Below are 15,400 nucleotides of genomic sequence, written 5' to 3'. Positions count from 1 at the left end.
GGTTTCAGGGACCACTGTTTAAGCAAAAATTAACTGCCTAACTGAACTCTTTGCTTCTTCTACATTTAGACCATGGTGATAATTCTCCTTTTGATGGTCCCGATGGAATCCTGGCACATGCTTTTCAACCAGGGCAAAACATTGGGGGAGACGCTCATTTTGATGAAGAAGAATTTTGGACAAAAGATGGCCCAAGAGGTACGTCTAAATCATTCTTGAACTGTAAACATACAGATTATGCAAGGACATAAGCACCTGAGATTTATCTACAGATGCAGCCAGATGAGATGGTAGACCTGGAAATATCGGCTAGTTTCCCAATATGGGCTACAACCCCCAAGAACCTAGATGAACATGACTAGGAATTACAATTTTACTTAAAGTGTAAAACAGTAGTTATCGCAGGTAGTGGGCCGTCACTGAGCAGGATGAATGGTACAGAAATTAGACCCAGTTCTAATTCAAATCCTGCATGGCTTCCGTTCCATAAAGAGGAGTTTAGCCTTTCCCTTCCCATGCCCCCAAGTCTTCAGATTTATCACCTCAACCCACAGTGCCTTCTGCGGCAACTTTGTTCTGTTTCAAGAAATGGAAATGAAGTTTACAAACAGAAAGGGGTTGTTGCTTTTTTTTTCAGACAAATGAAACATGTTTTAATTGCCTATATAGGTTGTGGGTGGGAACCAACCCCTTCTCCTCCCCTGTCAACTATGATTACTAAATCTAAATGGGACTATTCCTTTTTCTTTACATGCTAAATGTTTTTTTTAATCTGATCAGTTATGAATTTCTTATTGCTTTCTACAAAAAGGATTTTCTTTTTTCTTTTTTTTTCTAGGCCGCAACCTGTTTCTTGTTGCTGCTCATGAGTTTGGCCATTCGTTGGGTCTGTCTCATTCCACGGATGTTGGGGCCTTGATGTATCCTACCTACTCCTACACAGCGCCAAAATTATTTCGTCTTCCGCAGGATGATATCAATGGCATTCAAGCAATCTATGGTAAGGCCAAGAGAAACCAAGGCCTAAATTGAATGCAAAAGCGTGCCTTTTGCAACTTGACTTCTAAATGTAAATGAATACTTGTAAAGCAGTGCGAGCATTACTAACTGCAAGATCCTGTTCATTTAAGTAGGATTTCCAAAATAAAATTTTCTGATACCGTTATATTCCTTAAAACACTGTCATAATTAATTTCATTCTAGCTAGAATTTCCCACTATCAGCAAAGATACATTGGAATTTGCACTACTCCAAACACTAATGTTAAGAAAACAGATCTTGATCATTACAATTGTTTTTAGTATCTATTCGATAGCTTCCATATCATTTTTTTATTATTATTTAGGAAAAAAAGAGAGCCCAATACAACCAACAGGGCCTTCTACACCAGAAGCGTGTTCTGCTAAGACTACTTTTGATGCCGTTACCACCATGCGTGGAGAATATTTGTTCTTTAAAGACAGGTGAGTTGCATTCTTAAAATAATTCTGATAGTTTGAGTACTATTTTCCCAATAAATGGGATGTGACCCTTAATGCTATTTTTATGATATGGAACTCCATCTAAATTTCCCCTCTTTGAAAAAATGCCACATTGGGTAATGTGCCACTTCTGTTTTACCACTAGGCATTTTTGGCGTAAACATCCTCAGCTCTCCTATGTGGATCTCTATTTCATTTCTCTTTTCTGGCCAACTCTGCCTTCCAATATCGACGCTGCTTATGAGAACTTTGTGCAAGATAACATTTTCCTTTTTAAAGGTGAGTAATGACTGATAAATTTGTCGAGACTTGCTCTTGCCAAAGGGGGGGGGAAAGGTTTTAGGAAAAAAGAAGGAGGATCCTTTGTTTGTTCAATAAACCAATGTCTACTTTGTTAGTCTTTCTTTTTAGGTTATTCTATCTAGTGTTTCTTAATTGTTCTTCTTTTAGGAACTCCTTCCACATTTAAAAATTGTGCAGGACCCCAAAAGAGCTTTTGTTTATCTGGGTTATATTTATCAATGTTGATCATATGAACAATTAAAAAATTAAGCATTCATTGTCGCTACAGAGTACCTTAGGGAGTACCTTAGGGAGCACCTGCTGCCGGCATCAACTTCCCTCTGCCCTGTGCGTTCCCACAGAGAGGGCCTCCTCAGGGTGCCACCAATCAGAGAATGTCGATTGGTGGCCCCCAGGGGGAAGGCCTTCTCTGTGGGCGCCCCGGAGCTATGGAATTGGTTGCCGGTTTAGCTCCGGATGGAGCCCGACCTTCGCTCCTTCCGTCGTGATCTGAAGACACTCTTATTTGAACAAGCCGGCCTGGCCTGATGGGGGATGGGTGGGGGTTTTATTGTCATTTTTAATATATGTATTTACTGTTTTTAGTTGGGCATATGTTTAATTCTTTTTAACTTTTGTATTTTTATATTTTTTATGTCTGCCTTGTTCATCGCCCTGAGTCCTTCGGGAGAAGGGCGGTATATAAATAAAATTATTATTATTATTATTATTATTATTATTATTATTATTATTATTATTATTATTATTATTATTATTATTATTATTATTATTATTAATTATTATTTGTCACAATTGTTTGATGGACTATTAAAACTGTGGTGAACAAAGGTGAATATACGTGTCCCAGAATAATATTGCAGGATCCAATCTGAGTCAGTCACCAGGGAACCTCTCTCTAGCGGAGTGTGTATTTTAAAATTGTATTATTTTTTTTAACATAGGCTGGGAAATAATTTTGGCTTGGTGGATCTTTGATAGGGTCTTGGGGAAGGGACCCCCAGTGGTCTTAGAACCACATGTTAAGAAGCACTGGCTTAGGCTAAATCATACAACCTAGTAACTGCTTTCAGTGATCATATTAAGCCAAAAGCCAAACACGCACCCACACCCACACTTCAAATTATGGTTTACTACACTGTCTGAATTTATCCCATTTGGTAAATTATTCAGAACTACTCATAGCCTAGTCTGACTTTGTGCTGGCATTTCTTTAGTGTGACTGGAGGGCAGATAACTCAGTTCTTGTCTTCTCCTGTTCTCCCTCTGCCTAATTTTCCAGCTTGCCTTCTGCTTTTTCTTTGCATTTTATCAAGATAGCTTGGCTGGCAATGCAGAACTGAATTTCAGCCTGCTGAAAAGACCTAAGCCAGATCCCAACTCCTTACAGCTGCCACTTGGTTTTTTTTATGTTAGGATGGTGTAAAGTCCATAGAGAACAAAGGAGTCCCCTTTCTTCCTAACAAGCATTTATTGCTAGAAATAGACATACAGACCCCTGAGCTATGAATGCCGATGTATAGAATTTTGAGCGTCTAAAAAAGCTTCATCTTTCTTTTAAAACCATTATCCAGTTTCTCCAGATGCTGCATGTAACAGTGGGAAACATTTTTTTTATTTTTTATTTATTTTTATTTTAATCCCATTTATATCCCGCCCTTCTCCGAAGACTCAGGGCGGCTTACAATTTAAGCACAAACCAATGCAATATGACAAGGCTCAGAATTGATCATTTTTTTTCAATATTGAAATCATATTTTTCTTAACCAAACCTGAGGAAAGCCTAAGAGTATCACAAAAGTATAATTACATTTAATATTACTCCATCTCTTTTTAGGAAACAAATATTGGGTTCTAAGTGGATATGATGTAATTGACCAGGCTCAAAGTATTTACAGATTGGGATTACCAAGAAATGTGAAGAAAATTGATGCTGTATTCAGTGATCCAGAAGCTGGGAAGACCTATTTTTTCATTGGGAACAAGTATTGGAGGTATGGCTCAGTGTTCTGTGATCTTAATATGACTTGCTTACTATGTGGTTAGTCTTGAGATATTAATCTTTAATAAGCAATATTTAATTGAAATGTAATATATATAATAGTGTAGCAATAAGATAATAAACAAAAGAGGTCAAAATTTGCAATATGGTGGCCATGCATTGCGATCCAAGCTCAAGGCCTATTGTACATGATAGAGCATGAAAGTATAACATAGATTTCCCTTGACTAGCAACATGTGATGCTGATCCAATCAGCTTCTATCCTGGGGGAACACAATCCAGAAGAACATACTAGAGATTCTCATGTTTCAGTTCTGCTTACATCGATACGGTCACATAAAGCAAAGTATATTTCCCATAAGGTTCTTTTAATGCCTAATACAAATGTGTGAATATTCTGCTTGAATATTTGATTCAAAGTAAATGCGGTTGAATTTAAAATCAGGGGTTTTTTTCAAAGGAATCAAGCAAACAGAATAAAATCATGAGCCTTCAAATCTTCCGAGTAGAAAAAGAATTCTTTATTTCATTCTGAAATCCAAACAGATTCAGTAATTCAGTTTGAATATGCAATTCAGTCAAATCTGGAAATCCAAACTGAATCAGATCACAATTCCAAAGCAACAAATGGAAATAGATATTCCCTGATTTGCCCATTCCTCATACTTAATATTGGAACAAAACCCTACAGCTTCTTAATCTCTTCTTCCATTTGAGCCACTTCCAACGATGGCATTAAGCAAAGATGACTGGAGATAAGAAAGGAAAGGAATACTTTCCATTTGCTAGTCCTTTCTTGGAATAACAGTCTGAATCTTGACTGGCTCCTCCTCATTCAAATGTCTCTCCCACAGTCATTTTTATCATTTGAAAAGATACCAGATTGGACTCAGACTGTTGAATGAATCTATTTTCCACTGAAATCCACTGGACTTTAAGCATGATTAACTTCTTTAGTGGGAACTAAATCCAGCCATCTTCACTGGACCTTTCCCACAGTTCTTAATGGCAGGCAGCAGTTTTAATCAATACAGCTGTCATCATTCTTATGTACTGGGCTTTTTGAGGGAATACCATGTGGGTTGCTGGAGCAGCTAACGGCTCTCCAGCAACCTAGACTACAAGTCTCCTGTGCTGCAATTGGCTATCTCCAGGCGGCAATGGTTGATTCAAACCTATTGGCTGCCGCCTAGGGGATAGACTATACATTGCGGCTAGTTGCAGCCATTTCTCCAGTACAGTTCCAGCACAAAATAAACAATGAATTACCCTGTACTCCATTCTGCATCTTCATTCCTGTGCCAAAGAACCCTCTATTTAACAATCATAATTCAAAAGCTGTGATTGGTTTTTATGATCCAGAGGATGACTGATTCCCTGCACCTTCTTTAAAAGTACTGCAACTGCTAAACATCCAAAATTTGGAAGTGGTTTTTGAGATCACCTGGGTGAACTTTTCCAGCATGGAAACTTTGAGATGTCCAGGCAATATCAGGACTGTAAGATAAACTGCAAAGTTTTAAAACAGAAGAAGGTAGTGGCAAGTCTTCGTGGATATGCCCATGAAGTCATTTTCTCCTTAGAGAGAAAAGTACCGGTATGTTGAGGAAATTTTCATTTCCTGTATTTGGCTTGACTTCTTCGATTGATCAACTTGAATCCTTTTTCCTTTAACTAAAGTGCCTTCTATATTGCATTTCAATCATGACATTTGTTATTTCCATTCAGATACAATGAAATGGAAAAAAGCATGGAAAAAGGATACCCCAGAAATATAGCCCAAGATTTTAAAGGGATTAAACCCAGAATTGATGCTGCTTTGTACGACAATGGTGAGTAAAAGAGTCAGTTGGTATGGCAGAAAAACAAGGTTTACTAGAACCCAGGTTGACTTAATTTGCATTTATATTATCATCAGCATTATTAAATTCTTTCTTCCTAGTATAACCGCACTGGGCATTATAACTTTTAAAACTTCTGCATTTAACCTTTTAGATAGTGGTTTCTATAATAGTGCTTTAACCATTTTGAATTTTTTATATAATCGTCATTTTAAAAAAATCACAAGAGACTTGTGGCAGCTTAAAGACTAGCAAAAGTCCACAAAAGCTTCTATCCTCCATTAATTCAGTAAATGAAAATAAAATAAGCCTGTAATTATATCCCTGCATGGCCTTAAATCTACGTTTTTCTGATTCATAGTTTGTGAAATAAAAAATGAGCAGGAATGACTTAAGGACTAAATCACAATTGGCTGGATTTATAATTGGTTGTTGGTCATGTGGCTTAATATCTGGTACGAACCCGGGCACTAATATCTGTAAATCATGATTTATGACTTACATATTTGTGTATTGTACAAGCCTAATCAATCACTGATTCATAAATTATGCTTGAGCGGTGGCTCAGTGGGCTGGGACGCTGAGCTTGTCGATCAGAAGGTCGGCACTTTGGCGGGTCGAATCCCGAGTGCCGCGTAACAGAGCAAGCGCCTGTTACTCATCCCAGCTTCTGCCAACCTAGCAGTTTGAAAGCACGTAAAAATGCAAGTAGAAAAATAGGGACCACTACGGTGGGAAGGTAACAGCGTTCCGTGCACCTTTGGCCTCTAGTCATGCCAGCCACATGACCACGGAGACATCCTCGGACAAACGCTGGCTCTTCGGCTTTGAAACAGAGATGAGCACCGGCCCCTAGAGTCAGAAACAACTAACACGCATGTGCGGGGGAACCTTTACCTTTACCTAAAGTTTAGTCAATATATAATCCAAGTCTCAAAGGCAGACAAAATATACCTTTGCTTTTTTTTTTCTTTTGCATGTTACTGTTGGCTTGAAATTTTAGAATCTCAGCCTATCTTAAGAACAAAATCTTTTCTATATGGTCATGAATGTTTTTGCACACATAGCTCAAATCTTCCTAAATTCGCATTAGAAATCTGTAAAGAGGAAACTTATCTTTGGGTCTGGAAAAAACCAGTTTTTTCATTTATGTTTCTTTCTTTTGTTTCTCCCCAGGATATATCTATTTTTTCCGAGGAACAAAAGTGTTTCAGTTTGACCCTAAAGACCAAAGAATTGTTTGGCCTATTCGCAGAAGCAATTCTTGGCTGAATTGTTAAATCTTTTAATCAATGCTACCTATTGGTTATAACTAATTTTGATGTATAGACAACACAGAATTCAACAAGCTTAACTGAGAATGCAGTAATAACCTGTGGTTTTGTTTTTCATATAAATGTAAAGCAGGTTTAAGCTGATTAACTGTATTAAATTCTAATATATAGATATAATATATTCTGCTCTCCCATAAACTATTTATTGTGAATGATATGGTGTTTGCTTCTTTTGTTTGACTGCATGCAAATATTACTACAGTATTACATAAGATTACATAGCTGTACTTTGGAGTAATTAATTTAAAAAACATATAAGCTGCTGACTAAATTAGCCAAAAGCACAAAAAAAGAGAAATGATATTTAACCATATTAACCTCCACATATAAAATACTTCATTTATCTTGAGTTGAGTTGAGTTGAGAAGTCAAGATAAAATGTTAATTGAAAATGTTAATTCACAATGCAAAAACACAGCATTTATACTTAATGTGAGACAATGTGAGAAATTCACATCTGCTGTTTGATGTATAATATTACTCACAGATGTAAAAATTGCCAACAACACATCTTCATAGTACAGTCATGAAATGATGAAGTGCATTTATGAATGAGACTGTCTGCCATCCTGATTTTGAGGATAAAAAAAACATACCTAAAATATTTTGCAGGATACCTCATCTACTACGTACTATATACTATGCACTCCAAAATAATACACACCATATCACTATTGTTTCCGCATCATAATGTATCCTATAGAATTCAGTCTGTACATTTAGGCCTCTAGGTTGCTCTTAGTGGAGGTAAATGCTGATAATGTCCACAATGTATTTTAGAAAAAATAGAAATATTGGTAAGGTAAGAATTCTGGATTAGATAAAATTCTTATCGGATACTTTTAGAGATGCAACACAACATTCTGTGTAGAGTGCACTTTTTAAAAAGAATTTAAACAGCTACAAGACAAAATTGCCATCAATTCAGTATTTTAGATATAATCTCAGAGTTTCCTTGGTACCAAATGAAAGCAGTTTTCTCTGGATATCTTTGTGTGTGTGGGGTGTTTCTGAGCTTTATATTATAGTTATGTGGAGAAAAAGGATATTATTGAGCTTGTTTATCCATCAATTTGCAGCTTCCCAGACAACTCACACTTCCTGCTTTGAAAATGTCCCACAAGCAGGGTTGCTTCATGTTGTCCTCCCTTGGTCTAGAGCTAGTTCTCACACCAGTGAAAAAACATGGCAACAAATCTGACTATTGCAGAAATGAGGAATAGAGACAAAGAGGCCTCTCCCATCAAAAGGGGGAAGACAAGCCATCTGTCATGCAGAACAAGAAGGAAAAGGAAATGCAAGAGGGTTCGAGTGCAAAAAAACAGAATGAGCGCAGTACTTGAGTTGCAACAGGGGCTGAACTTCTTTGGGTTATGGCTTCCAAACTTGCTACAATAATTATTACTTGTCACTTCATTCTTGGATTTCCTTGTTACAAGAAAGTTTCTAAGAAACTTGTTTGAGTGCTCCAGTCCTGAATGGAGGCCAATAGTGAGGAATAGTTTGACAAACTGGGGAAACTACAAATGACCAGAAAGATGATTGTGCAAATGAATGTCAAGCCAAATCTCACATAAAACATGGCCGCCTCACAGCCAAAGCCCATCACATCCTTGATAAAAAGCAGACCGAGCTTTGATCTCACTGTTTTGGCTACCATATTGACTGTTGTGTAGCGGGTTCTTTGGCGCAGGAATGAAGACGAGGCAAGTGAGTTCAGGAAAACTCATGGTTTATTGCTTGCAAGATCTGAACTGAGAATTGGTTTGTAACTAGCCGCAATATATAGTTTAGCCCCTAGGCGGCAGCCAATAGGTTTGAAGCAACCATTGCCGCCTAGGGACAGCCAATAGCAGCACTGGAGACTTGTAGTCTGGGTTGCTGGAGCAGCTAACGGCAGCCGTTAGCTGCTCCAGCAACCCACGTGGTATTACCATTGAGCCCAATACATATAACATTGACCATATCATATAGATGTTCCTGAATGCCGGAAGAAGAAACATTTAGCAATGTGAACCCTGCAGAACTCTGAATTGCAAAAGAAAGAAACACTCCCATTTCCCAACAGCAATTACTCTAAGTCAGCTAGGTTTAAATTCCTTGAGGGTTCAGATGTTGAGATGATTACCAGCACTGCCAATCAGTCATGCCTTAAAGCTACTGCTTTTTTAATTTAAAAAAATGACATTATTTTCAGAAGAATGGTAGAAATAGTAATAGCAATAGCACTTAGACTTATATACCACCCTATAGTGCTCTCTGAGAGGTCTGCAATGTCAGCATATTGCCCCCAACAATCTGGATCCTCATTTTACTGACCTTGGAAGGACGAAATGGATGCCTGTTTGGCGAAGACAATCTGCAAGATTAGAACAGTCAAAGAGGTTCTTTCAGTCACAGGGCTTTTGAAAAGCAGTCTTCTGTTTCACTCAGAGTGATCAAGAAAGGAGCATGGACACCCCCAACATGGGTCTGCCTTACTTCTAGGCCAAGTGACAGGAAGAATTGTAAAATTGGGGGGGGTGCTTAGCAAGTTCATCAGAGGAATCCTGAAATTCTGACTCTGTATTTTGGGTTTTTTTTAATCAGGTGATATTGTCAATAGTTTTGGCCAAGTTTCACCTTCTCACCCAAGTGACAGGAACTGTAAATCTATTATTGTTATTTTAACCCATCTTCAAAGGACTGGCTGCCTGGGCTCATACAGTACTAACAATTTACAAATGAAGAATTCCATCAGCTTGAATATTCACTAGGTCAAGCTCTAATCCTATTACTTGGAGGGAGGATTAGTGAGCCTTGAAGAGTGAATAAGTGTATTAATGTTAGGAAACTGCCAGCTAGGATGAAAGGGGAGAGAAGGTCAAATGAGGGTCTAGCTTGAAGTCATTGCACAGTGGCAAGTGTCATAAAGCTTTACCTCCCCCAGGAGCCATGAAGTCATGAAGGTCGTTCCCAAGGGAAGGCAAGTAATCTGGTGAAATTCTTGTAGCAAAAGTGGCAGACAATAAAGTCACTGATTTCAGATATTCAGGTGTGGCACTAGTTGCTTGCATCTGACAATTAATGGCTAAAGTTAAAATATCATTTTACTTCTATATGCCCTCACCACATTTCCAGAAATGCTGGAACATGTCTAAAAGTTTAGACTTATCTCTTAGAGGAAGTTCTGCAAAATGAAAAACGTAAGTTGGCTACAGCTTCCAAGACATTTTGCATTCTTACTGTAGACTGTGCTTTAAAACCAAAACAGCTGTGTTTATACCACATTCTTGGTAATTGTGTGATTTGTTTGGTTCTGCTGAGTGTGTTGGGTGAAACTTTGTGATCATGGTTTATTCAGCATACCAAAGTTAACTGAGAATGATCACAAATGAGAATCTCATTTTTGAAGAAAGATACACAGGTTTGTACTACAAATCACCATGCTTTCAATTATTTTGTCCTCAAGAGCTTTATTATAAGTACTGGAAAACAAAAACTTGAAAGAAGACTTTCTTAGTAGTTAGACCTACTTCACTTTTTTTAAAAAAAAAGTAACAAAAAACTTTGGCTTACTTTTATCTTCCAGAAAACATTTCACCAGCAAGGAAATACAATTTTATTTAAACAGGATTTGGCCCTAAACTAATTTTAAATATATCATAGTTGTATAAAAATTGTTTTATCGACTGATGCTTTGCTGTTCTGAATTTGTTTTCCATCACTTCGCATGTAACTGCTTTTTGTTCTTCACACAACATGCTTAAAGGTGAAGGCCGAGCAGCTGCATTCATGCAACATAATAAATTTTGCTAATCTTATCTTGTTTCAAGGGACGTGGTGGCTCAGTGGGTTAGGACACTGAGCTTGTTGATCAGAAGGTCAGCAGTTTGGTGGGTCAAATCCTGAGTGCCACGTAACACAGTGAGCACCTGTTACTCGTCCCAGCTTCTGCCAACCTAGCAGTTCGAAAGCACGTAAAAATGCAAGTAGAAAAATAGGGACCACTACACTGGGAAAGTAACATTCCTGTGGTCAGCCATTAACTGTTGACAGCCGAAGGAAAAAAGCACCATTTAACACATTGTAAACAGCAGTGGCTCAGTGGGTTAGGACGCTGAGCTTGTCGATCAGATGGTCGGCAGTTTGGCGGGTCAAATCCCGAGTGCCGCATAACAGAGTGAGCGCCTGTTACTCATCCCAGCTTCTGCCAACCTAGCAGTTCAACAGCACGTAAAAATGCAAGTAGAAAAATAGTGACCACTACGGTGGGAAGGTAACAGCATTCCGTGCGCCTTTGGTGTCTAGTCATGCCGGCCACATGACCATGGAGATGTCCTCGGACAAATGCTAGCTCTTTGGCTTTGAAATGGAGATGAGCACCAGCCCCTAGAGTTGGAAACAACTAGCACACATGTGTGGGGTAACCTTTACCTTTTTATCTTGTTTCAGTTTTTTAAGACTTAGTGCATGTTATATAAATAAAACTGTTCTGCTAATTGTAAACCTGTAGGATAAACAACAGATATGCAGAGGGATCTACGAAGGAGAGTTTAAAACAGTCAAATGGCAGCTATGGCAATATAGAGGAAGCAATTACATGGTCATGCCTGATATCAGATTTTTTTCCAGCCCCTCTACGAAAGCCTCTGAACATTAGGCAAATAACCAGTTCTCTCGAATAAAGGTATTTAAGCCTAATCTATTGGAGACCCACTCAAGGCTCCAATACCAGCCAAGGAAAAATGTCTCCAGAAAAATTCTGTTTCTAAAGTACCCAAGGAACCCTTTCTCACTCATGAGAAGTGTTGCTTTTGGCAGTTTAAGAAGTGTCTACTTTGTTTTATAGCAAACTCTATCTCCACCCTCTGACATCTATGCTCCTTGATTTCTCTGTTAAAATCGGAGAGAAAGAACTCTTCACAACTCTTCACTACCCTCAAAGGATCAAGATGTCCACTTTTGCCTCAGGATTTCTTGGAGCAGGTACCTCATGACTGACTTGCAGCTCCTATTTTCCCCCCCTCCAAAAAAAAGGATACAGAATATAATTTAATTTCTTAATGCTTAAATGTTTTATTCATCCTAACACTCCTTGGGGAAGTTTGGTTCTTCTGTGGCCCCCAAACGTTTTAAAACATATAGGTAAAGGTAAAGGTTCCCCCGCACATGCGTGCTAGTCGTTTCCGACTCTAGGGGCCGGTGCTCATCTCCGTTTCAAAGCCGAAGAGCCAGTGCTTGTCTGAGGACATCTCCGTGGTCATGTGGCCAGCATGACTAGACGCCAAAGGCGCACGGAACGCTGTTATCTTCCCACCGTAGTGGTCACTATTTTTCTACTTGCCTTTTTACGTGCTTTCGAACTGCTAGGTTGGCAGAAGCTGGGACGAGTAACAGGCGCTCACTCTGTTACACGGCACTCGGGATTCGACCCGCCAAACTGCCAACCTTCTGATCAACAAGCTCAGTGTCCTAACCCACTGAGCCACCACGTCCCTTTTAAAACATATACCTTATACCTAATCAGGAAATGGCATACTAATTTGGGAGTGCGCTTAAGGTAAGAAAGAAGAATGGGCTCTGTTTGGGCTCTTTGAGGTCTAATGTGTTTGCTAATCAGCAAAGCACGTTATGCCATTAACCAGATGCTGCACTGCAAGGGTATAAGCTTTTGGTTAGGCAAGAACTGCAAATGAAGCAAAACAAACAGAAGTATTGCCTCAGTGTGATGAAACACAGAGAGACAGGAAAATTGGTAAACAGAGTAGCCTTCTACATTTACAAAGAAAAAAATCCCATGTGGTTTTGCTTTAGTGAAGCCATAAGTTTAGTATTTTCCATGCACATTTCAAATTTTTGAAGAGTGTTATCATTTTCAAAACCTTCCCAGGACATTTGTCTTATTTGACCTTAGATGCATAATATTTTTCTTTAAACCATTCTCCATTTCTTTTTAAAAAGATGTCTTTCTCTCTTTTTTTACTAAACCATGAGTTTACTACAACTTAAATTAAGCCAAAATTCTATAAAAAGATATCATGGTAACATTTCATTTAGGTAAAAAAAAATCACCAACAAATCAAAACAACAGTTAACAGGTCTGCCTGGACCACACAAAGGGAATCTGAGGTTTGCACATAGCTAAAATAGGTTCTGCATAATTTCCCTTTTATGCTTTTTTCTAATCTTATGACCTTGGCTAATCTCATAAGCTAAGCATGAACAGATCTGGCTAATACTTGGATGTATGTCCATTACGAAAATTGCTAAGTCTAAGTCAGAGTGAGAAACTGGGGGGGGGGGGACCTTACAAGAAACCTTACAAGTTTTAAAAAAAACAACCATACATCATGAGAGATTTTTATGGGGGGGGGAAAGTCTACAGAAAATTACTTCTAAACTGTTGTTTTAAAAACATCATGAGAGTTGTTATATTTAAGCTAACAATTGATTATTACTTTCTTGCCAATATTTAACTGACAATCATGGACGGATAAGGTGATATAACAATATCTTCTCTCCCAGATAGTTAATATTATTGTGTCAAACATTTTTTAAAATCAATGTATACCTTCTTGATAGTTTTTTTCAAGCAGGGAAAGGATATTCTGAAATTATTCTTTACTCTTGGCAACTGCCTAGCCAAATTCATGTGGTTTTCTTGATAACCCTTTCATCACTGGTTTGCCATTACCAGAGGGTCTGGCCAAATTCACCACCAGGCAGAACTAAAACTCACAGTCTTCCAGTTTTTAGCCTGGCATCTTTAACCTTATTAAGTTATTAAGTAATTAAGTTAGGTGAAACCTGGGTTAGTAGTAGTAACTGAGAGGGATCTTGGAGTCCTAGTGGACAATCAATTAAATATGTGCCAGCAGTGTGCGGCAGCAGGCCATATTTAGCGGACTGATTGTTGAATTAGGATCTAAGTGGCATGGTGCCCTAGTGGTGAAGACACTCACCTCTCACTTGGAAGGTTGAAAGTTCAATCTTAGGTAGCAGCAGATGACTCTCTTTCCTAGGGCACAAAGAAAAAATATCTGCTGTGAACTCTGTATGGCATCAGGAAGGGCATCTCGCCAGTAAATGCTCAGCTCCCTCCAGTTGCCCCAACTCTACCCTAAATTAAGGGATTACAGGGTCATAAAAGGGAATTTTCATTGTTAGATTAGGATCAGCACCAATTGTTGTACTTTAACTTGACTTAATCATCTGTTATGTTAGTACTAATCACCAGTCTTATCACTAAGGCAGAATTATGGGGTCAGAGCATATTATGCAGGCATAGTTTCTACCACTGTGTGGAAAAAGCCATGTTAAACCAGCTATCAAGTTTAGTGTTACTAACCTGCCCAAACCTGTTTCTGTATATGAACATGTGCTATTTCCTTGGAAATTATATATGTTTGATTCACGATTACTCTCTTCCAAATCAGACAGTATTTTCTCTTTTACTACATGAGGAAATCTGTCCTTCCCCCATAAAAAAAAGAAGTCAAATGGCTAATCAAAGGGTTTCTTTCATTAGCATCTCGGTATCTTTCAGAATGCCGAGTCATCAGCACCACTCAATCAGAAACAAATTGTCAGGCATTGTGTGATTTTTTTGAGACATATTATGCTACATTACTCAACAGAGGAAATACTACACTCTTGTGGTTAATGATGAATTCAAAATGAGTAACAGCTGCTGGGGAGAAAGATCAAAAGTGTTATTTCTCCATCGAGTACCCAAGTACGCATCTGAATAGTGGAAGTTTATAGTATCAGACTAAACATAACACATTTTACTGCCTCTGTCTCATTCACTCTTTCCATCCCTTGCTTGTTGGCAGAGTAGTGAAGGCTACTCGGTTTTCCTCACATAAATATAAAATAGGAATTTATCCATGAATAAGTTAGTAATAATCATACAAAAAAGATGTTGAGACTTCGGGAAAAGTTCAGAGAAGAGCAGCTAAGATGATTAAAGGCCTGAAGACTACAACATATGAAGAACAGTTGAAAGAACTGGGTATGGCTACACTACACACTGTTGTATAAATCATAGTTTATGGACCACAATGCCTAACCTCATGTAACAATGAAAAAACCACATTAATGTAATGATTAGTGTAATATGTTAGTTTAGTTACAGTGTGGGTAGGAGTTGCAATACTGTATATGTAAAAGGCACACCTTAAGAAATTGAAAGATATTTAAAGGTAGCCAGAGAGACTTAGAAAGTATTTCTGCTAGTTCAGTGCTATAAAGTTTTATATAATCAAGATTTTAAGTCTACTTGCACTGTGACACCTTCTCCTGGCTGTATGTGCTTTCTATTGCTAATCAGAACATGATGAAATGTTGAGTCAGTCCACAGCTGGCTTTATGAAACATAAAGCATAAAAATTTGAAAGCCAGATGAGCCACAATAGCTGAGGCAGAAACTTTGCTGTTCTGTAAACAAGGCGACCCAGT

The 15,400-nt window shown here is 38.2% G+C and overlaps 1 protein-coding gene across 1 annotated transcript in view; it reads left to right on the top strand.

The window, feature by feature from the left end:
• The window catches only part of LOC308668050 (uncharacterized protein), a 35,320-nt gene extending 28,383 nt beyond the window's left edge, over positions 1 to 6,937 (top strand). The window contains exons 15-21 of the mRNA XM_081327710.1: positions 70 to 198; positions 839 to 1,000; positions 1,346 to 1,463; positions 1,627 to 1,760; positions 3,619 to 3,775; positions 5,512 to 5,615; positions 6,801 to 6,937. Coding sequence (XP_081183836.1) covers positions 70 to 198; positions 839 to 1,000; positions 1,346 to 1,463; positions 1,627 to 1,760; positions 3,619 to 3,775; positions 5,512 to 5,615; positions 6,801 to 6,904 — 908 coding nt within the window. The 3' untranslated portion in view covers positions 6,905 to 6,937. The remainder of the gene's footprint in view (positions 1 to 69; positions 199 to 838; positions 1,001 to 1,345; positions 1,464 to 1,626; positions 1,761 to 3,618; positions 3,776 to 5,511; positions 5,616 to 6,800) is intronic.
• Positions 6,938 to 15,400: the final 8,463 nt, after the last annotated feature.

Source organism: Vipera berus (genome assembly GCF_964194415.1).
Source record: "Vipera berus genome assembly, chromosome: 4".
Classification (NCBI taxonomy): Eukaryota; Metazoa; Chordata; class Lepidosauria; order Squamata; family Viperidae; genus Vipera; species Vipera berus.
The sequence above is the reverse complement of the archived record's forward strand: the minus strand, read 5'-3'. Positions and strand labels throughout refer to the sequence as shown.